The sequence below is a fragment of the Anser anser genome (assembly GCF_964211835.1).
Source record: "Anser anser genome assembly, chromosome: 2".
Lineage (NCBI taxonomy): Eukaryota > Metazoa > Chordata > Aves > Anseriformes > Anatidae > Anser > Anser anser.
This window is the reverse complement of record NC_139721.1, coordinates 49591435-49613243: the sequence shown is the minus strand read 5'-3', so window position 1 is coordinate 49613243 and position 21809 is coordinate 49591435. Positions and strand designations below refer to the sequence as shown.

At 44.5% G+C, this 21809-nt stretch overlaps 3 protein-coding genes across 8 annotated transcripts in view; 1 reads left to right on the top strand and 2 right to left on the bottom strand.

The window, feature by feature from the left end:
• CABLES1 (Cdk5 and Abl enzyme substrate 1) overlaps positions 1-4568 on the top strand; it is a 69091-nt gene extending 64523 nt beyond the window's left edge. For all 4 annotated transcript variants that reach the window (XM_083823940.1, XM_083823939.1, XM_083823942.1 and 1 more), the window contains one exon: positions 1334-4568. In XM_083823940.1, the coding sequence (XP_083680066.1) occupies positions 1334-1474 (141 nt within the window). In that variant the 3' untranslated portion in view covers positions 1475-4568. The remainder of the gene's footprint in view (positions 1-1333) is intronic.
• Positions 4054-14085, bottom strand: LOC310894161 (uncharacterized protein). The gene is made up of 3 exons (XM_083823951.1): positions 8752-14085; positions 8199-8316; positions 4054-8009 (listed from the first exon to the last, which is right to left on the bottom strand). The coding sequence occupies exons 1-3, from the start codon at positions 8840-8842 to the stop codon at positions 7754-7756; spliced, it is 465 nt and encodes a 154-aa protein (XP_083680077.1). The 5' UTR covers positions 8843-14085; the 3' UTR covers positions 4054-7753.
• A 726-nt stretch (positions 14086-14811) lies between these two features.
• Positions 14812-21809, bottom strand: part of TMEM241 (transmembrane protein 241) — a 56388-nt gene continuing 49390 nt past the window's right edge. For 2 of the 3 annotated variants that reach the window (XM_083823950.1, XM_083823949.1), the window contains exons 14-15: positions 18822-18886; positions 14812-15506 (exon numbers count right to left, since the gene is read on the bottom strand). In XM_083823950.1, coding sequence (XP_083680076.1) covers positions 15446-15506; positions 18822-18886 — 126 coding nt within the window. In that variant the 3' untranslated portion in view covers positions 14812-15445. Of the gene's footprint in view, positions 15507-18821; positions 18887-21809 lie in introns of those variants that run through there. The other variant, XR_014579621.1, reaches the window with a different exon arrangement.

Genomic DNA, 21809 nt, shown 5'->3' with positions numbered 1-21809 from the left:
TATTTTTAAGAGTGTCAGTAAAGACTCTCCTTTGAGAGATAAATGTAGATACTAACTCGAGAAGGCATCTGATTGACTACCTCTTTGTATTTTTTTCATCAAGTTAAAAATTTGGGCAAGAGGATGTGGCTTCCATTAGACACTTCACCCCAATGTGTTTTTTGTAGAGGAAGGTGTTTGGTCTCTAGCCACTCCATATGAAAGAGTTAAGATACAGAGGGGTGTGTTATTCCATAGTCTATTTGCAAGAACTGGGATACCAATCTGATTCAATGCTACAGAAAATCAGTGAGGTAGCTGAGTACAACCAACCTCAGTTCGAGAGGCATGGGACTTGGCTGGGGGCAGAACGGGACTCGCAGCCTTCTGCCACAGCCACAGAACTCGTCTGACAGTCAGTTTGTTAGAATGACCTTCAAATAACGAGATAAAAATAAACTGAGTGGGAGTGGGAAGATCTGGCCTCATGCTATCGTGAAAGATTGGTCCACCCTTAAGTCGCATTGAGCTTTTCATTAGATCCAGTGGGCAGAGATGCAGCAAGCCAGGGAGGTCATAAGAAGTTGGGGGGGACGAGTGGGTGGTATTGAGAATATCCCTGAACAGCTGGCTGCCTTCTTCTAGCTTCCAAATCCAGTGAAAACAGCAGAACAGATGGGAGGTTTAGTACGTTACAGCAGAAAGTCAACTATAGAACCCATCTCGTCTCCCTTGAGGATAGTAATTTTTAATATACACTCTACTTACAGTTGTTGCAGGTGACACCTTTTGCCTCTGAGGTATTACAATCAAATATACGTAATTGTAGCATAAATAATTGCCATAACAGGGCCTTATAACACAGCCTAATGCTGAAAAGAAAACCCTTGATTTCAAGCAGAGCAGGAATTTTGTAGGCAGGTACAAGGTTGCATGTATTCCATCACACAAGTGACTGCGTGAAGCTAGGTGTTCCTCTTCCTGCTTCAGTAATCACTATGATCATTAGAAGATGTATCTGCTAGAGATGGAATGAGTGGAATGACAAACATGCCAAAAATAGCGTGTCTGGCTGGACTTTGTAAACAACTTCCCCGGTAAAAAATGGATGCATCTGATTCATCCCCATAGTTTATCACCTGCTGATCAGTAAGGGAAGGGGGAATACGAAGCAACATGACACTGTGTGGTCATAAGCTGCTGCCCAGCACATTTAGGCCAGTTAAAAGCAAAAAAGTCTTGCTGAACAACAGCAACGCATGCTTATTTAAATGTTTTTAATAATGTAATTTGTAAGAAGGCACTAGCAAGTCAAATCCTCATTCACAAAGTCTTTTTTTCCGGTTTGTTGCAGAAACTGGAAGAGAAGTTTCGGCTGAACAGGCGAGAACTGATCGCCTTCGAATTCCCAGTGCTGGTGGCCTTGGAGTTTGCTCTTCACCTTCCTGAGCACGAAGTGATGCCACACTACAGACGCTTGATCCAGAGCTCCTAGCACTGGCTGCCCTCCTGGGAAGGGGCTCTGGACTGTTCCCACTTGGCTCTCTTGAGCTGCAGTTACTACTGGAAATGCAAAATCAGACTCCTAACACTTCACTCTCTCCCTTTCCAAACCAGTTTTTCCAGCGACTGATAGGAAACGCTGCGTTGACGTAAGACTCTCAGCTTTGACAAATTTATGTATCGTTACTTTCTCAGAGCAGGTAAAGACTGAGATGTTGGTACATGGTTAACGTGCTGAAACTGGGTGGCAACTGACCCTGCCTGCAGGGACTACAGACATAAAAGTTACCTGTCATCGGTCATACAGAAATACGAAGGGCGTCCTTCATTACCACCCCTCTCTCAATCACACAAACCCTGAAAGCCCACGTGAGTGCATTCTCATAGTGCTTTTTCTACAGACCTGCTGCAACTTACAAAAGGACTCCCTAACGTTGTGAAAAAGCTTTTAAAAGAGGATATCTTCACTGTGTCAAAAAGAATGTGCCAATCTATTTTTGTATCAGCAATTGAAAGTGCACTTTTTCCTGTGGGGTGTTTGTGTGTGTATCCATGTGTGTGTGCGTGCGTGCCACTGACCTGATCTCGGTCCAGGTGGTTGGCTTAGCGGTGTCAGCGTGTATCAGTTACTGATGGCGAAGATCAAGGTGACCTTACGTGTTTACTTCTTGAAAAACATAACTACTGGAAAAGTGGTAAATGGGAACATTTTTGGACACTTGTTTTTTTGTTTTTGTTTGGGTTTTTTTTGTTTTGTTTTAATTCTCTGATCTTTCCAACATTTTACCTTTGAAAGGATTACACTACTATTACAAGAGAAGGATCAGCAACCGACCATAAGTTTTCAGTCGTGTTTGTGATAAAGATGAAAACATTAGTATGAGATTTCCATGTCATGTTTTTTAAAAATATCTTGTGTTAAGCCACATGCATATTTTTAACCTTCGCACTTTTCCCACTGTGGAGATGGTTAGACTTGCACTCTGTAGTGTTGTATTTCTGTGCTCTATGTTAGAGTGCGTAATAAGCACATTTATTGTGCTGTATCTTAAAACAGTGTTTTATTAAAAAAAAAAAAAAAAGTAGGGCTCAGCTGTATAACAGGTGTCTTAAGGCTCCAACAGCAGGGGCATCAGCTGTTCAAGTTTTGGTTTTTAACTAGAATTGACTGTGCAAAACTTAAAACCAGTGCCCATTTAAGTTAAAGGTCCAGTTCCTTTAGACATTTCAATACTGGAGTTTTACAGGAAAACCTCTTGCAGCTTCCGTGGCTCTGACTGGACACCCAGAAAGCCGGAGAGCTTCATCCGAGCTCCCCGATGCTACGTGCACACTATGCTAGCGCCATGCTTACGGACGTTGCTCAATCGTTGTTACGCGGTGGGATTACACCCGTGTCCAACCTTCTCTTGTGCAGATTCACTTAGTAACAAGCCTTGCCCTCAACATGCCCCACACGGATCCAGTAAAGTCAGATACTTACATTTATGGTATTCAAATAAAAAATCTCAACCACGAGATTTTAGCTGAAGCCTTACCTCTCTAAGTTCGGGAGTGCTTGCTCAGAGTACAGAAAGGGCTTGTGAGCAGAACGTAGAGAAGTGGGACATACCAGAGGATGTAAACACACTAATGCTTACTTTCTTTCGCTTTTGCTTTAACCGGTTTTATTATTTCCTTCGGTTAGGCCAGGAAACATCCAGTTTCTTTACCAGCTTTGACTCCTTTAAATTCTAGTATGAAAAACGCCTGCGTGTGAATACTCTATAGGATCTGGAAAGGTTGTATGAAACGTGTCAGGACAAACGGGAATTCGCTTGATGCTGTTGCTCTCCCTCCATTTTAAGGGGGAGGGCCGCTGGGCTGGCTTACAGTTATTGCTAATACTTGCCTAGTTACTGATCAGATACATTCCAACAGGATTGGGGGGGAGGTGGGCAAAGAGAAAAGTGTGCACTTCCCGCCCCGGTGCAACTCCCCAGGCCGCTGCAATCCCCGTGTGGCTCCTGCTCCCTGCTGCCTCCCGTCCCCAGGCAGCCACGGAGGAGAAGGGCCCAGAGCCTGCAGAGTGCTCAGCGCCTACAGCTGCCCCCTCGTCTGATTCGGCCCCGGGCAGTGGTGTAGCAGGCTGGTCTACAAAGCAAAACTGTCAGCGGCTCTGCTAAGAGGCCCTTCCACCCCTGGCTGCATCCCTCCCCACCAAAATCATGTGTATACGTTCGAGATTTGCTTCTGATGGCAGAGATCTGTTCCTAAGAGCGACCACTCGAAACTAAGTGGAAGCTTTACCTTTCTGTAAAGGCTTCTGCATTTTGCTTTTGAGTCTTGATTTTTTTATTATTATTTTTTTTATGTTGCTTTATAGTATTGCAGGGAAAAAACAAATTGTGATTGCAAGATACAGACTAAAGAATGACAGTCTTACAGTAGTCTTTAGAGACGCTATTGAATCATGCTGTCACCTCTTTTGTCTTCTGTGCTGCTACCCAACTCTAAGCTACAGTTTACACAGATTTCTGGGAGGAAATCTGCTTGCTGGAGACTTTCTGCTTTTTGGTTTCATCGTTTTGGGGGGGGCGGGAAAGGGTTTGGGAGTGCTGTTCAGTTACAGTTTGAATGTGGAATAAACACTTAAGATGGTGATGATGTTGCACTGTTCACTTAGGGAACGTATATAAAGCCATACGATGCTAGATCTCAAAGCACAAAGCTTGGTCAGTACAATTATGGTTAGGACAACGGGCAGCATTTGCCCCCCTTTTCTCCCCAACCCTTGGAAAATTCAGGCTGAAGTGACAGAAGAAATCTGTACCAAACAAAAAAAAAAAAGTTGATTGTTTGCCTTTGTCTTACATGGTAATGAGTGTTGATTTACAGATGATTTTAGGTTCAACTTTAAATAGTGTGGGAAATGATCCATTCCATATCACTTGTTCTGTTTTGAAATTATATACCATACACTCTACCATGCAGAGTTTTTTCCTTTTTCTAAAAAAAAAATAATAAAAAATAAAAGTTTTAAAAAAATTTGAAAGGAACACTCTTTTCCACCAGTGACAGTAAGTAAAATTATTCAGCTCTCTCTCACCTGTACGTGTCAAGTGGTTTTGGTTTTGTCTTCCCCTGGGACATCCAGCTGCTTAGTGATAAGCCAGCGGCACGACTGCCCAAGGGCCCTGGGCATCTCCTGACATTCATCTCCCTGCACACGCCCCACTTCCAGGGTCTTTCCTCCAGCCCAGATCATCTTCCAAGGCCACTTGTTTTTGTTTTTTGGTTTTTTTTTTGGTTGGTTGGGTTTTTTTTTGGGGGGGGAGGGAAGGGAGGGAAGGTTGCTGGTTTTGTTTTTTTGGAGGTGCCAGCTCCTCCTCAAGCCATAAGCCTGGTTTGCCCAGCCCAAATGGCCGTGTGCAGGAGCACGAGGCACAAGCAGGCTCCCAAGCATTGCTTCCATCTCATGACCCTAATGAAAGAAGTTGGGGCATGCCACTTATGTTTAGGCCAGGTGTTACTAAAACGCGCGGCCAGCCCCATACCAGTCGTAGCCCAGGTAGGAGGCTGCCAGAATTGCAATTTTGAGCACTGAACCCCATTATCTGCCACCGGTTTATTCAAGCTGTCTTTCCACCACCTTTGAAACCCCCTAACTCCAGCACCTAGCTAGGCCTCGTTAGGCCAGGAGGCCTCGCCAGACAGCACCTACTTATTGTGCTTTTTCATTCCATGTCCACTTTAATAAAGAGATTTCAAACTTTTGGCTTCCCACCCCCTACCCATCACTGTGCTCCCTAGAGCCCCGTAATTGTAAATGGGCATTTTGATAGGAACGGCAGCTGGCTTTATGTGGGCCCCAGAACATGCAAGTATACAGAAGAAAGCTTTGATAGTCAGCCTCCAGAACAACCACAAACAGGCAGTGGCTTCTTTGGGATAGCCCATAGTGTGCTTAAATGAAATATCTTTATCTAATTGCTTCAGCCACGCAGCACGGAGCCCACGGGCTAGCTCTTCCCTGGAAGCAGTGAGTAGTTTGTTAGGAGAAGATAACACCTTCCCACAACGTTAACGGATTTTGGCACCCGGCTCCACGTTAAAAACACAGAAACAACGTTTTAAAAAAAAAAGTAAAAAATGCAAAAGTTGTTCAGAGAAGTGAGAGACTGAGCAATCACAGCAGCAGTGCCAACGTCACTGCTTGAGACTGAAAGCTGTCCCAGGTTGCGCCTTTGGGGAAGGGGGAGGGAGAGTGGGAGGAGGACCTGAACTGAATTTGTTCATCTGGCTGACATTTTAAACTCCGTAGTAAAGGGGAAAGAAGTGAAGGGGAGAGAGAAACTTGAGATGCGGCTTTTCAATGCGACTTGCACATGAAGAAAACCTTGAACCTTGCTCCGACTGCACAGTGAGTTCCCACAGCCTACTCAGTGCCTCAGCCTACAGGCCTTCTGGTCTGGGTGAGCTCAAAAAGCCTCTTTCCATTCTCTATAAACCAGAAAATTAATAAATAACCTTGTCCAGAACCCAGTGGCAAATGTCAGGACCAATAGTGAGAGCAGGAGTTACGGTTATAGCGTGCTACTGGCAAAGAGCAGGGACTGTGGTCCTGGGAAGCGGCCTTCAAAGCAAGGCAGGGCAAGGAGGTGCTCTTGACTGAGTGGCAAAATCTTCCATCCCTTAGAGACCTAAATATTGGTGACCATCAGAAGTAAATTCACCCATTCTATGAATTCCTCCAGCCTGTCACACAACCCTTCCCACAGTCCTGCTGAGCATTACCTTACAGCAGGTAAGGGCCTGGCCTCTGCTAGGCCGCTCAGACAGCTGCTCCGGGACTTGATTCCTCAAACCACGGGAAGCCTTCCAATTCACAGTCTGATTTGACTTGTGACTAGTTTGTAACGTTTTGAACTCCTGTCAGTATTTTACCTAATTGAAAATGAAATCTTCCCCTTACGGGGACTATGGGCTCAGCGGATCCTCAGTGGCAGAGGATATTCTCAACAACTTTCAGGTGTTTAGTTAGATGAGATACTAAAAGGAGAACAGAGACATGAGAAGAAAACAGTCCTCCTCTGAAGCAGCAAAACCATGAAATGTGAGAGGACACCCAAGCAGCTCTTTTCCTTCACATGGAGAGCTGCCAGTCACACTAAACTGTCACCCTTTTCCTGAAGCCCTTGTTGCTGCCAGTTTCTCCAGGCCCCTTGCTCTTTGTCTCTCTCTTCTTCCTTTGACTCCTCTACCTTTTTGGCATGCTCTCCAGATGGGATCATGGATAAACTGGCAGCAAACGCCCACTCAGAGTATCAGTAAACAGCACGCAGAGATTATTCAGAGTTAAAGGAAAAGCCTCCGAGCCCAGTGAAGTGTTGCCTTCGCTGTCATCAGTGGGTGCTGCCATCAAGGGAGAAGCTGTGCAAGCCAGGCCTTCAGAACCACTGACACTTAAACACCCTCATTTTTAACTCACCAGCACCCATGAGAGAGCCTTTGTACTATACTCTACTCACCCTTCCTTCCCAACATACACAGCCACGAATCATGAGGTTACCTGTTTCCCACTGCTTCCCAGAGGGTTTTCATTTGGGGTTGACTGGGAGAGAGTGAGGATGAAGAGGCAGAAGGGGAGAAAATGCAGCCTGGTTTATTTACAAGTCACTGTTAAGCCCCGTGTGATCACAGAGTGGTTTACCAGAAATGGATTCTGTCCGTTGATTTAGGAGATTCTCAACGTTGTCTCGAAGAAACGGCTGCTTTGGATGGGGAGAGGACATAAAGCACCAAGATGAGATGTAGAAAAACTACAGGGCTGAGTGGTCTGAAACTCTGCTCCAGGGAGGAAGGAATGGTTCACAAAATTACAAATCTGCAGAAAACAATGGGAGTCTGTGGTTTCAATTGATATTTTCTGCTGGCAAACAAAAGAAGCCCGTCTGTATTTTTAGTTTAAAAAGATTTTAAAAAAAAGAAAAGAAAAAAAAAATGTGTAGTAACACAGTATCTACAAAGTTTTAAAAAGCCGGATAAAAGGCTTTTATTTCTAAACTGCTCTCAACCCACTCAGAATGGGATGACAAAAATGACTGAATTGTTGCCATCCAAGCTGGATTACCCGTCTGGAGCGTGCTGCCTCCCCGTCCGGCCCTGCTTCCCAGTGGGGCGTCTCTGCAGAACGATGCCTGTGTGAGCGCCTCCAGCTGAAGGGCTGAACCCCAGGCACCTTCCTCACGTCCCCCCGCTTCTGTGGGTGAGAGCACAGCTTGCGAGGCAGTCAGCTCCACGTGATTAACCTGCCACGAGCAGGCCTTTTTGTTGGGAAAGGTCTGAGCTCTGTCTTCGGGACACGGCAGGAGCAGGTGGTGGGGCTGGCCCCCAGGTGTACACGCCGGCTACGTGTTGGTTGCACGTTGAGGTGAGGCCTTAGCATGCACCAACCAGCCCACCGCCCGCTCTGCTTCCCTGTGAAAGGAAGCACTGGCAAGAAAGGATGGAAGGGGCCATCACCACATTTGTCCACATCAGCAATCCTAGAGGAAAAGGGAGAACCAAGACATGTTAAAGGCATGCCCACCTAAAGAAAGGAGAACTGACGCAATGACTACCCACACATCATCATCATTCATTCACTTCTTCTTAACAAAAAATAAAATAAAAATAAAATCTCCTTCCTAAAAGGGTACTGAAGCATGGTTGAACTACAATCACTAGCAACCTACCTTCTGCTTTCTAGGCCAAAAGTGAGCTGGTCGTACAGACCTCCAGGTCTACGCGCTGACCTCCCATGATGCAGCCCACAAACTAACTGCTCTGTAGCTCTTTGTAGACCACATGCATCTTAAAGAAACATCAAAGCATTCATTTAGACATTTCAGATGGACAAAGTCCAGCACATTTCTAAACATCAGTAGTTTTTTCCAATCTCTCTTCTGTTGTGAGCAGTTTTCTAGCCAAAACTAGACCAATTTGAGCTTATAAGCAAAAGCAAGTCATTTAAATACGCATCTTTCAGATGCACATCATTCAAAAGCACATCACTGAAGAGCTACATCCAGAGTGCTTCTGAAAGCTCAATATTTAAGGCCTTCTCCCGGAGCAACATCCTCCCAGCCATCCTGAAACACCCGTCTCTGGTGAGGAGCGCAGACTGGAAGCCAATTAGGAGCTGGAGTATTTCTGTGGGTAAAGATTACAATTCCCACAAAGACGAAACCAGGACTGTAAAGTGCTCTTTTTTTTTTTTTCCCCCCTTCTTTTTTCCTTTTGGTTCACCTTGTCTTACTTGAATAAACCCGAAGATAAGCAGGAAGATGTTGGTGCAGTGCTGGGAGCTGGGGCTGGCTGAGTCTTTCATACGCGGCATCCGGAGCTGCAGTCCCCACCCTTTGTCTGATTTATTTTAAAAGCCTGCTGCGTCCATTAATGGAAAGTTGGACTCTGTTCAGGCGGCGATGGTGTCCATGGACAGGAAAATGGAAAGTTTCAGATTAAAGCTGCAGGAGGCCAGGAAGAAAAATATCTGGTGAATTTAATTGATGGTGGCAACGCAATTATTGTGGACAACTGTTAAAGAAATGGCCGTCTGTGAGCCAAAGCAGATCCTTAGTTGGAAAGATAAAGGAGGGCGGCATGAAAGTCCGCAAGGCCACGGGGCTGAGAAGTTGAAATGTTCCTTACCAGCGGGAAGGTCAGGCACTTTGCTAAGTTGATCTTTTGAAGGTGTATGGTAGGACAGCTCTCACCATGCCGTAACATTTGCTAACCATCCAAGTTATTCTCTCTCTCCTTAATTTCCTGAAGATCTGAGACATATCTGATGACACCTGGGCATCCCCATTGCTTTTGTACTCAGCAGAAGGTGATAGGAGTCCCAGCAATATCATCCCGTAGCCTCATTGAAATAAGCAGCTGAGCAGAGGGAGGAAGTCGTAGCGGCAACCTGTGCTGAAGACCTTACAGACACCGGGGAAGCCCATCAAGGCATGCGGATGCCCTGGAAACCCACCTACCCGGGGCTGCATCCAGAAAATCAGCAAATAGACTTTTCAAAGTGCAAATGATCTCAGATCCTACCAAGGGGCTCTTTAAGGGGGAAAAAAGGTGAACAAAAAGCTGGCAAAGAAGGCAGAATTCCTGTTCCTAAATCAACTATTGATTTATAACTATACTGTCCTCATGTGATTTTTTCTTCCAGTTAACTGGGTAGCAATGAGCCGGAAAATTAAAAATTATTTATTCTTAGCATAACTGTAACTGTATTTATTTACATAAGACTACTATAGAAAATAGGAGGAGAGGAAACAAGTATGAAGGAGAGGGAAAAGGGAAAAACACCCCAAACTCCAAAACTTTAGAGAATGTTACAGCTGAAATCTCATGCATGCCATGGGCTCACTCTACTGTTTGTTTTTAAACCATCACATGAAATGATGTCAGAATCCTATAGCAGGAATGTATTTTTGGAATGGCCAGAAATATTTCAGAGTACTTTGTACCCTCCTATTAAGGCACGACAGCCAAACTTCCAGCTTGTGGAAGAATTCATCATGAAGAGATTTCATGAAGTCTCTCAGGGAGAGAGACCAACACAGAAGACACCATTGGCTCTTTGAGAGTGCATTCCCTTCTCTCTTTTCCCTAAAAGCCATAAACCCTTGCAATCTTTACCTTTGGATGATTCAACGTGTATCGTTTTAGGAGGCGACGTGGTTTATTAACTCGCAGTGGTTTATTGAATCACGTCGTAATAGACTCGCGTTTCCTCTCGTTGAGGAAACTGGCAGCGTTTCCCCATGAGAGCTGCCTGCAGTCGTGCTTACAGCCCCAGATGCTGGGAGCCAGAGGTTACTCAACAACCCCCGCTGCTATCCCCTGCGTTTACCCCTCTAAAATCAACTTTCCGTGATTTCAAAGAGGACTTTGAACCAGAAACGGTGCCCTTGTGTCACATTTCCATAAACAAGAAAAATAAAAAACACAAGAGAGACTTTGAACCAGAAATGGTGCCCTTGTGTCACATTTTCGTAAACAAGAAAAATAAAAAACACACGAGAGATTTGGAAGGGCAAGGGGAAGTAACTTTCTAGCTTTTCCACCGATTTCTGTATCGGGAGGTTAAGGGTTCCCCCGTCAACATTTCCAGTGGCACTGCCCTGCAGCGCAGCGCCCGCTCTGCTGAACTAGACCACTTCTCTCTGAAGGTTTCTGAGCCACAGAGGGTTTGGTTTATGGGTTTGTTTGTTTGTTTTAACCCGACAGAAAACAATACAGACGAGTTTTTTCCATCTGAGAGGCTGCAGCAAGCGACTTGCCCATACAACGTGCCTGTTCACAGCACGAGCCACGCAGCTCCCTGCTCAGCAATTTCAAAATTCCGCTCTGAATACGGCTGAGCCACACGAAATTGCGTTGTGTAAGGCTCTCCTTGAAAGTAGAGATTTATTTCCTTTGGTTACAGCTCATCAAGTCTTGAGGTTACGGCCATCTGTGTTAATCCCCACATGGTCTGTTCTTACTCATCATCAATAACCAGCCCAAGGAGCGCCCATGCCGAAGACAGGGCGCACAGACAAGTACAATAAGGACAGAAAAGTTGCCGTGACGGGATTTTTAGCTTCTGTGTCTATCCAGCATCCGAAGTCTCTGAACAAAAATGGAGACATTAAATGAGAGAAAACAATTAGCGTCACCCCAAAGGAGCACAGCGATGGGAGAAGGAAAGTTCAGCGCCGCGCTGGGAGCGGCCGGGGCTGGGAGGATTTGCAGATCTCAGCCCCCGGCCGTGGGACAGCCAGAAGCAGGATGGCAAAGCGAGGAGCTCAGATGCCCGCTAGGAAGTGTTGTGCCCCCTGCCCGACGGCTGTCGGCCCGCTCACAGCTTGACGCTTAGCAGGAACCGTGACCCTCTCGTTAAGCTGCGTGGTACCGGCGGTGCTCCTGTGGCACTGCCAGCTCTCCCCCTTCCCTGGCCGTCTCCATTGCCTTACAGCTTAACGAGCGTAAATCCCAACCACCCGGTTTCTCAACCCCAATTCCCATTTCCTCCAAACATCACTGCCTTCTCCTTACCCGTTTCGAAGGAGTTGTGCCGGAGGCATTTTTTATTCGGGCAGAAGGGAGTCACGAAAAGTTTGGGACCACTGATGGCAAACACAAGGAGGAGAAGCTTGGGCATCCTCAGCTGCCTGTTTCTAAATCTTAATCACAAAGCATAACACAGAACACACCGAGCATGCTGTCAGCATGATTTGGAGAGAGAAAGAGATTTTTCAAATCAAGAAGTCAATATGCCAGCTGGCTACCCCCATCTGCTCTGGAAGCAGAGACATTTATGAAGGGGTAGAAGAGCACTGCCTGACGCCGTCCCATCCCAGGCAGCAAGGAAGGGGCACACTCCCCACCCCAGCAACCAAGAAGCACGGCTTTTTCAGCAGTATTCTCTCCAAACAGTCACTTCTCTAGCAGAAAACAAAGCTTACACAAGGTCAAAGCATAGCTAACAAAGGGTTAAGCTTCTCACACACGGCAATTACTATGGAAATAGTTACACAACCCTCACGGGCTCCTCTAATCACTTTCTGGGACTAAACAGCCATGTATTTGTCATGTGCCCTAATCAAAAAAGAAATAAATAAGCAGCACATTTTCAGGAGAAAATCTCTTCCCAGTTTATCTCCCGGCACAAAACTATTTCGACCTGTGCTTTTGCCAGTCCTGCCCCCAGTCTCCTTCCCCTGACCCACGCCTTCTCCGCAAACAAAACCAGCCTGCCCCTGCTCTGCTGTCTGGAACAGGATTAAGGTTTCACGCAGGTCTGTTGCCTGCTTCACGCAGCAGATCATCTGGCTGAAAAACGTTCACTCAGCTTCTGCTCTGGGCAAGGCAAATTTGCTATGGAGTTTTCTTCAACCCTCGAGCTCCTTTGGGTTACGGATAAAACATTTGGAAGAAGGCCTCCTTTCCTCAGCACAGCTCCCAGTAAATAGCTTTTCTGCAGTATTTAATAACAGCACCCTTTTCAAAACATGTCCTATGTCCACATCACACTTCTTGAATTTTTCAGATTTTGTTCGAGGATGGGAAACAAGAACATAAATACATATATACTCATCCAGCAACTCTGACATACCTGTTAAAAAAGGAATAGTAAATTACAACTCTATCCCTTACCAAGTATTTCTCTCTCTTACCAAGTATCTTAATGGGTCCACTGCTTTTTGAAGAAAAAAATGAAAGGTACTGAAAGATTGGCCTAAGTTCTCTTCCTAGCACTAAGCACAACAGTCACACAGCAATAAGCAACAACGGAATTGCTTCAGTGGTAACCATCAGATTCTTTTAATTCATTTAATCAAACCTTCCGCTGGAATCTGTGGCACAGCAGCCAGGTCCAGAAGATTGTTTCGACTACCCACTTGTGGTCCATACCCATCAGCTTTGCTATTTCAGTCTTCTCTCCGTGGCGCTTGACTTCAAGAGCCTCTTTATCCCAAAAACCAGACAGATGCACAAGTCGCGCCTCCCCAGCAGATCGTACGAGCCTTGCCACAAACCAACTAAGCAAGATAAGATCAAAAAGGTATTACGTGATTCAGCACTATCTGCCGGAGCGCTTTGATCAGAAGCAGTAGACGTGAGAGCAGCGTGATGAGGCAGCCACCAGGGACCTGCTTGCCCTCGGGGCGACCAGCACAGCCCCATCTCTCTCTAGTCCCACGCGCTGATGGCCCAAGAGCTGCTGAGGCTTCAGATGGTACATTCCTGAAATGACAGAGACTGGAAAAAATGAGGTTCTTCACCAGCTCAACTACAGGACCATTGCTATGCATTTCGGAATTAACATCCTTGCGCCTTTGCTCCTTCTTCAGATCTTTGTTTCTATTTTTTTTTTCCCCCTCTAAATTACTGTTGTCAAGTCCAGTGAGAGCAGCCTCAAGTTTGAACTTCAGAGGTTTCCTTCTCCAAAGGTCATTACAGCAACCCCGAGGTGTGTTTTTTAGCCTTGCAATCTCTCTCCTCCTGAGGCAGGGCTGAACTGAAGATCAGGCCATGGTTTCCTCAGGAAATTACCACATTGTTCTGTCCCACCCCCACCGGTCACACACGCTCCTTGGGTCTGCTCTCACCTGGGAGATGCTCCTGGAGGAGTCCCTCTTCCAAGACCAGCGCAAGGGGCTCTTCAACCCCCCACAGGGGTCATCCCTGTCTGAAGCAGGTCAGGTTGGTTCAGAGCGTGCTGCTTCTTCCCAGCCACATTTAACAGGGGAACCCAACTCTGTTTTCTTGAATGTCTAATGTAGCGATCAATTGAAACCTGCTTTTTTTTTTTTTTTTTTTTTAACTTACATCAAGCAGAGTCTCACAAATGCAAGCACATTGTGGTAAGGCACAAAAATGAAAACCAGAAGCAAAGAGCTCCGTGTTGGTTAACATGCATGAAGTTAATAAATACGTAGCGGACTCACTAAGCGGGTAGCTTAGATACTAATTCGGCAGCTGCAGGGACCCAATTCCCCAGAAGGTAGACAATGTCATGCCTACTCCCGCCAAACAACCTTCCCACAAACACCCTAAGCATGCCCTCTGGAATTAAAGAACCCCTGCTGCTGATTTGGCCATTTCTTTCCACTGAGACCACCAGCAAGAAAGCAAACGGGTGTTCTGGGGTTTGGTGTGTTGCTATGAATAGGACAAACAAGAGAGCGGGGAAAAAACAATAATCCAGACTGCAACCTACCCATGAAAATTATGCAAGAAGAGAGGTACATGAAGAGCTTTTCCCACAGCAGAGGTTCCAGCTATAATTGCAAAACGTAAGCTATCACTCGGGGACTGCTTCATGAGGCACCGTTGTTCTCTGTGAGGGCACCCCATTCCTTCCACCAACCATGAAGGAAATTTTTGTCAACTTAGATGAAGGGACTACAGTTTAGGTATCTAATGCCATGAGAGACAAGTCTGTCTCCTTACTGAACATTTGTTATCAAGCTCCTTTTACCACGTAGACCTTCCTCACAATACTATCAAGTCAACATTTAACACCACTTTGACATAAATTGCTTTCCCAGGCGCTAATACATCAAGACTAATTTCTAACATCCATTAAGCAACCAGAAATTAATTTTAAGAACTCCTGAGATAAATTGCCCTAGACTCTTTATGACATCCATTCAAGTTTTATAATCTTTGTTGCCTCTTGCAACAATTTAGGAGACAAACCACTGCTGGGAACAGTACAATTCCCTCCACCCCTTCCAGATGACAAAAATTCACAGACTTCAAGAGAAATCTTGGGGAATGGGAGAAGAAAAAAAACACACAAACAGCAAGCACTACAGACATTGAGATTTATTGCTGATTTCCCCATTTGGCAAAGCTGTCAACCCACCGTGGTTTCATGAGGGAATTATCTCCAGAAGCCCCGTTGCCTATGTCACTGTGCCAGCTCAGACGATGTGACTACAGACCTGTGCGCAGCGGCTTGCCGCTTTCAGAACAGTTGGAAACAAAGTCCATCCTTCCTGATACTGAATTCAGGGCAGGATTTGGGCTCTGACATTGTTTGGCATAACCTACTGTCAGCTTTCAACAACAACAAAAAAAACCTGGGAGCATCCAGTGGGGAATGCTGCTTTTCCTGAGTTCAGTTCCCTGTGCAAAAAGCTGCTACTGAGACGTTTTTGCACAAGGCCAATGGCATGAGGCAGCACAGTTTTTCCTTTACCACATCAATCAGAAATAGTTTTGTCTTGTGCTTTGAGGCAAAGGCTCCAAATCATCCTACCAACTGTGCTGCTCTCTTACCAGCACTAATAGCACAGTTTTTCCTTCTTAATAAAAAAAAAAAAATAGGCCTTTTTCCCTGTGTTTGGTTGCGCTTCTTCATTCTTGCTGCTGCATTTTATTCATGATAGGCTCTCTAGGCTGCAAGTCAGCTCTTTTCCAGCTGGCGAGATCTGGTTCCGCTTTACGTGCCTGTCCTTTCAGTGTACACAAGCAAAGCTTCTCCAACGCCACTGATCACAAGGCTGTAAACAAAGCAAACCACAAATTCAGCATCAGGCAAGTCCCTTTACTTGATACAATGCCAAACACACCACAGCATTAAGAGAACTGAATTAATTTGTCTAAATACATTTCAACCTAGAGACAGTATCCCAGGTGATTTTTTCACTTGTCTCGATAAGAGGCTGAAAAAAGAAATGTCTTATTCTACAGATCTCACCAGAAACTACCCTTTGTGTATGTTAGGGCCGACGGTAGTTCACGTGAAAAGACACAAGTCTACGTAGAAAAGATCGCATGTAGTTAGGAGAGTAACTATATGCCCACATGCCGGCAAGAAAAGGAAAGGAAGGCAGAAGGAGATGTAAAGCCTGGGTTTTGTGAGCTGAGGAAATCTGGAAAAAGCATTTTGCTCTGGGGAGTTCCCACTGTCCTAGGGAGGCCAGTAGAAACCCTTGTGTTTGCTGCTCTTTGCGAGGCAGCTGGCGGAAGAGAAGTGCCCTGGCTGAAACGGCACATGTGCCCAGGCACTTCCTTCCCCTGCTGCTCACAGCACAGTGGTGGCTCTAACACTTCTCGCCAAGACTCAGGCGTGAAGCAAGATGAATGTCATAAATCCAAATGAGGATGAATGCTTTTTACAAACAAAACCATTCACTGAAATAATCTATCAACCCAACTTCATTTGTGTAATAGTTAAAATCTCCAAAATCTTTCCTGCTATCATATCCGAGAGCAATATGCTAGGACACGGACTCTTCTCCACTTTCGTAACATTGCAAAGCTAAGCATATTGACCTTTCATCTTAGCCTCATGGCTTAGTTAGATTATGAAACAGAAAAGCTCCTTAATGAACTTCATAAACAAAACAAACTTTCATGTAGTTCATTTGCAAGAGTGTTTTTTTTTTCCCTAAGATAAAAATGCATGTGAAGCTGAAGGCTCTGGTCTTTAATAGCATTACATTCACTTATATGATTAGTTTTGGTGAGCTGCTTTAAAAATCACATAATTCCCCTTGTTCCTGAGAGGAACAAACCTTGTACAACCATGACACAATACCTCACAATTACACAGTAAGCAGCCCTGGGAGGTAGGTGCTGACAGCCTGCTGTGGAGACAGAATACCTCCACAAGTGGAACTGCCAACAAGGAGCTGCGAGGGCTGCAGGCTTGTCAAAATGATCTGAAACACACGAGTCTGTGTGCCTGAAATCACTAACCACCTGAGCACTTCTCTTTGGAGAGGGTTAACTCCCATGTCTTGCCTAGATTTCAGCACCAGTTCTAAACACATCTCTGCATTAATTCCTTTGGAAGGTAAGGTTGGATAATGTATTCTTTTTTATTCCATGGAGAGAAACCCAATGCATATAGGAAGAACTAAAACCAACAGTGTCTTAAAAATTACTTTTTTTTTTTTTCCTTTTTGTGTGTTCTCTACAAGATTTTTGACAGAGACTTAAAAAAAAATAATCTATCACTGCTGTAGCACTCTAAAAATTAGACTGGCAATCCTATACAAAAGATTAAACTGTACAACACTATCCTGTAAAAAATGCACCTGCATTTAAATTGTTTATAATACCTTATGTCCTTCATCAGTGGAGAAGAAGAATCCCTTTCTGCAGGACTGGAAGTTTCAGGTATTCACAAGCCCATGCAATCCATACTTAACTAGATTACTAGGCCAATAGAAACAATCATTATAACAGGGATGAAGCAGATCTAAAATCCATGGCTAAACGCCAACCCTTTATTTACCTTCGGTTTACCATCTGGCAAATCCTTTGGCTTCTGCTTATTGTGGGAGTGACAGCTAACTGCCTTTGCCCATCACTCAGAAATTAACATATGATATTGTCCCTGACAAAACTGGAGCAACACTAAAAACCTCAGTGATTAATGATCTCATGAGTGCTTTGCAGCTGCTATCATCTAAGAATATTTCCAGAGCTTAGCCAAGGCACTACCAAGGCACAAACAATAATAGGACTTGAAAATAAATAAAGATACTTTTTAATTGTAACCATGAAAGCGTAATACTGGCCTAAGGGCAGCAAAGCAAAGTTTCTTTTAATGATACAGACACATTCATTATTTATATTACATACAGGAGGGCATGTAGTATACGTGCAACTATACAGGTCTACGTGTTCACATTCATAGTGATGTTGCTTCTGTTTTTCCATACGTTAGTGAATATGTATGTATTATAAAAGCCTACCTCCAGCATGCAGGACAGACCTGGGCTAGTGCATGTAAAATGAGGTCAGGAACAGCAAGTTAATGGCCCGTGCTGGGAGTATGGCAAGCACGTTGCTGTTAGATCAGGCTCTTGTGTACACGGGCCACATAAATGTGAGCTAGAGCTAACGAAAACCACAAAGGACTTACCTTAGCATTTGAGATTACGTATGCATAACATACATATGGGGATGCATATTCACATATACATAAATGGGGCTAGTTTAAAGCAAAATTCTCCTTTCCCTAACTTCTTGATCACACCTGGGAATGGAATATGCTAATTCCATTCAGTGCAGGGCTGAATCCTTAGACTGACAATCAAACTCTGAGGGCAGGAAAAGGGAGCCTAAAGCTGTTCAAAAGCAAGCAGGCTTATTTCCAGTAACAAATCTATCCTCAGAGATACATGCCTAACCCCTTCTTTAGTTGTTATGTGCACGGCAGAAGCACTTGAGAGCATCAGCCCTGGGCTGGGATTCCCTTTCGCCGGGTGCTCTTCAAACACAAACCGCTGTCTTTGACCAAAGGAGTTTGCAATCCAGTCCTTTATATCAGTACCCAAAAATGCCAGGTTAGGTGATTCGTAACACATGGCTAAATGTTACAAAATCCAGATACAGATTTGGAAAAAAGTTTATTAGTAGTAGTTTATTTTTCTACCTCTATTTATGCATTCACACTATACACAGCACTAGGGTCTATTCAGAAACTTGAATGCACTCTATTGGCTAAAAAGACTATTAACCAAACCATGACTCCTATGTTTTACGTCCAGTTCTGCCACTGATTTACAGTATGACGTTGAGTAAGTCATTTATTTGCCTATTGCATCCATTTATCTAGCTGTAAAACATGCTGAGTGAATTGTGGTGGTGCTTAATGTCTGAAATGTCCACGTTCTCCCACAGAGGGAAAAGAAACACTCTTCTGTTCATCTTGCTGTACTGAATCCATCACACCTGGTTCTCCTTACATGCACAATATTACTAGCACTAATAGAGTTTGCCATTTGAAAAGTATTTCCACGTGAAACACTCTGTGGAAATTCGTTTTTACTGTTGAGAAAAAAGTTCACAAAGGTACTTACCAAGAAATTGTCAGTGCGTTAGCAGTCATGACAAAGAAGAGTGGTGATAAGCTAGCAGTGATAACCTGTAAAATTGAAAGGAGAATAAAAAAAAAACAACTTAGTGACCTTGTGATAACACAAACAAAAACTGAAATACTTTCGTTGAAATTAAATTCCCATATATGCAGACATTTTTTTTTCTTTGCTTTTACAACTGAGTCCAAAAATAGACAGTCAATGACAGGAGAAATGCAATGAGACTATTCTAAGCAGTCAGACATTGCTGAAGGTGGAATTCCCATTCCTGCCCAACCTCCCTCTGCTGCGTGAGCACAGCGACTATACACAGGCACCTCCTTTCTCCTCTGCCCTGTGTGAGGCAGGCCAGAAGACGACCCAACATGTGGGGACATGAGAGTTGTGCAACCAGCTCAGAGCAAGAACACGAGGTATCCTTGGGAAGCACGTTTCAAACTCAGGTTAGACGGGGCTTTGAGCAACCTAATCTAGTGAAAGATGTCCTGCCCGTGGCAGAGGCGTTGGTCTAGGTGACCTTTAAAGGCCCCTTCCAACCCAAACCATTCTAAGATTCAATGAAAACACACTGCTCATTAGGCTAGGAGATAATGGAGAAAATAATACGACAATCACACACTGCAGTTGAACTTTAACTCCTACAGAATGTGGGATGCAGCATAGGCAGGGCAGGGAACTACAGCAGAAGGTCCCTTTACTGCACACCCCAGTTGGTCTGGTGGGGAAACCTGCTAGCTTTTATTTGCCGATATTATTTTTATTAGCAAACTAGACTGGGGAAGACCAGTCAGGTCCTGGGTCAAAAAGCCTTACATTTCTGATGAGAATGAGAGCTTTAAATGCGTAATGGGTGTAGAAAAGATGGAAAAAGGAAAAAAAGGGAATGGTGTAAATAAAAACAATGTAACTTCAGCGTGTTTCTACCTCAAATATTTTCTTACACCAAGGTGTCCTGGGTGAAAAAGATGGGGACAAATGACTTTGTATTTTGATCCCAGAAACAGCTAGTTCCTGATGTACAATGGTTTGCAGCAGATCCCTGTCTCAACAGCCACGGAGCTACCACATCTGCAGTCTGCTCTCGTTTTTGGAGATTTTGTTGCCAGATGGATAATGTAAAATGGAAAGAGTTCAGAGAACAGTGACAGAGTCATTAGATGGAGGAATTGATTTTCAGTCAACAGTTAGGATAAGCAATGCCTGTGGGAAAGGAAGACTTGGTAGTGATTTACAAATACTTGGGAAACACAAGCACTGAGGAATGAAGGGAACTATTTAGGTTAATACAAAGTTGCCCAAGTAAAATGATGAAATTAAGAAACCAAACATTTAAATAATTATCAGCTAAGATTTCCTAATAGTTGTTTGTCTAGTTGTCTCCCAGGGGATAGAGCAGAAACCTCATTCCTTCATCTATTAAAAACTTGTTATAACATTAATACATGTCCAGCAGGGAAGTAAATGCTTCTTTGTAGTAAACTCCGTGCGCCGGAGCTTGAGCCAACGATTTGTTAGCCAATACCCGTTACATTTGCCATGGCTGCATTTTCAAAGACAGGTTTCTGAATCTGCAGATCACAAGCAGCGGCAGAAGAGATGCTGGTGCATCGCTCCTCCAGCCCCAGTCTAATAGTTGGAGGGGGAAGGGGGCGATAACGTAAAGCTGGCGTGAGGCCACAGAATGGCAGTAAGCAACACGCAAGAACTGTGGTGCCTGACGGGGACAATACAGTGATTGCCACCTCTGGGGATATCTCTAATTTAGGAAGAATCAAGGGATGCAGAAATGGCTTTGTTTTCCTCCTAGGGATCACCGTAAACCACACCCTGGCTGCTCTCCGTTTGCTGATGGCACAGACACCTTGCAGAGGGAACGAGGCAGGAGATGGGTTTGATCCAAGGATACCACACCACAGGACTGCAGATTTACTCCGTTCCTCCACAGCAATCAAACTGCCAGTATCTATACAACCACTGATACATCTCCTGATGCAAACTACTCATTCATCTGACTTACATAGCTCTGTACTAACTACCAGAGTAACGTACGGGAATATTAGGCAATGCTACAAAGCTTGAAGGTAACAGTGGAAGTGAGAACACTGCAAGCCCAACCCCTCCGGAGGTGAATCTTTCGTGCACTTTCCCTAACACTGCTCCTAGGCTGGATATCTGGCAGTCCAAACACAGCACCCTACAACGCATCCACACCTTGATCTAGGGGGCTGGACTCTCCCTCACACACCTTGCAGCCACTCTGACCTCCGCAGACCAACTTCTCACATCCGTGTGAACGACCGCAGAATTAATTGCGCCGAGCTTATCTCAGGCTAACGTGAGTTTATTACATGAAGATGCACAACATCCCCTATCATGCATGTAAACAGGGATTAACGAAGAATGGCAGCCGTGACATTTACACTGCTTTCTTTTCTTTGAGTTCTCCTGAAAGAAACTCAAGTGCTGCGTTTGAGAAGTGACATAAGTTAAAGCTGTCTCACCCACTCCATTGTAGAGTCGTGTTTATCAGAAACTTGAGAGGAGGCCAAGAGCAGAGAAACAGGCATTTAAGAACCCTGTGAGAACAGGCCTTATCAAAAACAATACCCCATTCTACTGCGATCATCCCAAAACTCTGCAAAAATGCTACTGCAGGCTGTAGCCTTTTGGACTACTGCTGCAGAACACTCTTGTATTTCTGAAAAATTATGTAAGAGTGCCTCAGTGCCAAAGAGAAACAAAATGTGGGTTGGAATAGCACATGAAATAAGCATGCACAAGAAAAAAAAAAAGAAAGAAAACAAAAGGAAAACGCATTGCTAAAAATGTCCACCTTTGATTGTTTGTGTAATGTAAAAATGAGAAACAAGTTTTCAGGGAAGTTAACCATATAATTTGTTCCAGGGGAAGTCTCTAAAATCTAGACACACAGTTCAGAAGATTATTTTTCCTTTTACTGCATTTCAGCAT

Excerpts from the sequence above, each read along its gene's own strand:
- LOC310894161 (XM_083823951.1), bottom strand. The coding sequence starts at position 8,842 with ATGCCGCGTATGAAAGACTCAGCCAGCCCCAGCTCCCAGCACTGCACC. Across the intron at positions 8,317-8,751 it reads GTTTATTCAAGTAAGACAAG|ATGCATGTGGTCTACAAAGA; the intron begins GTGAACCAAAAG and ends TGTTTCTTTAAG. Across the intron at positions 8,010-8,198 it reads TTTGGCCTAGAAAGCAGAAG|GATTGCTGATGTGGACAAAT; the intron begins GTAGGTTGCTAG and ends CTTTTCCTCTAG.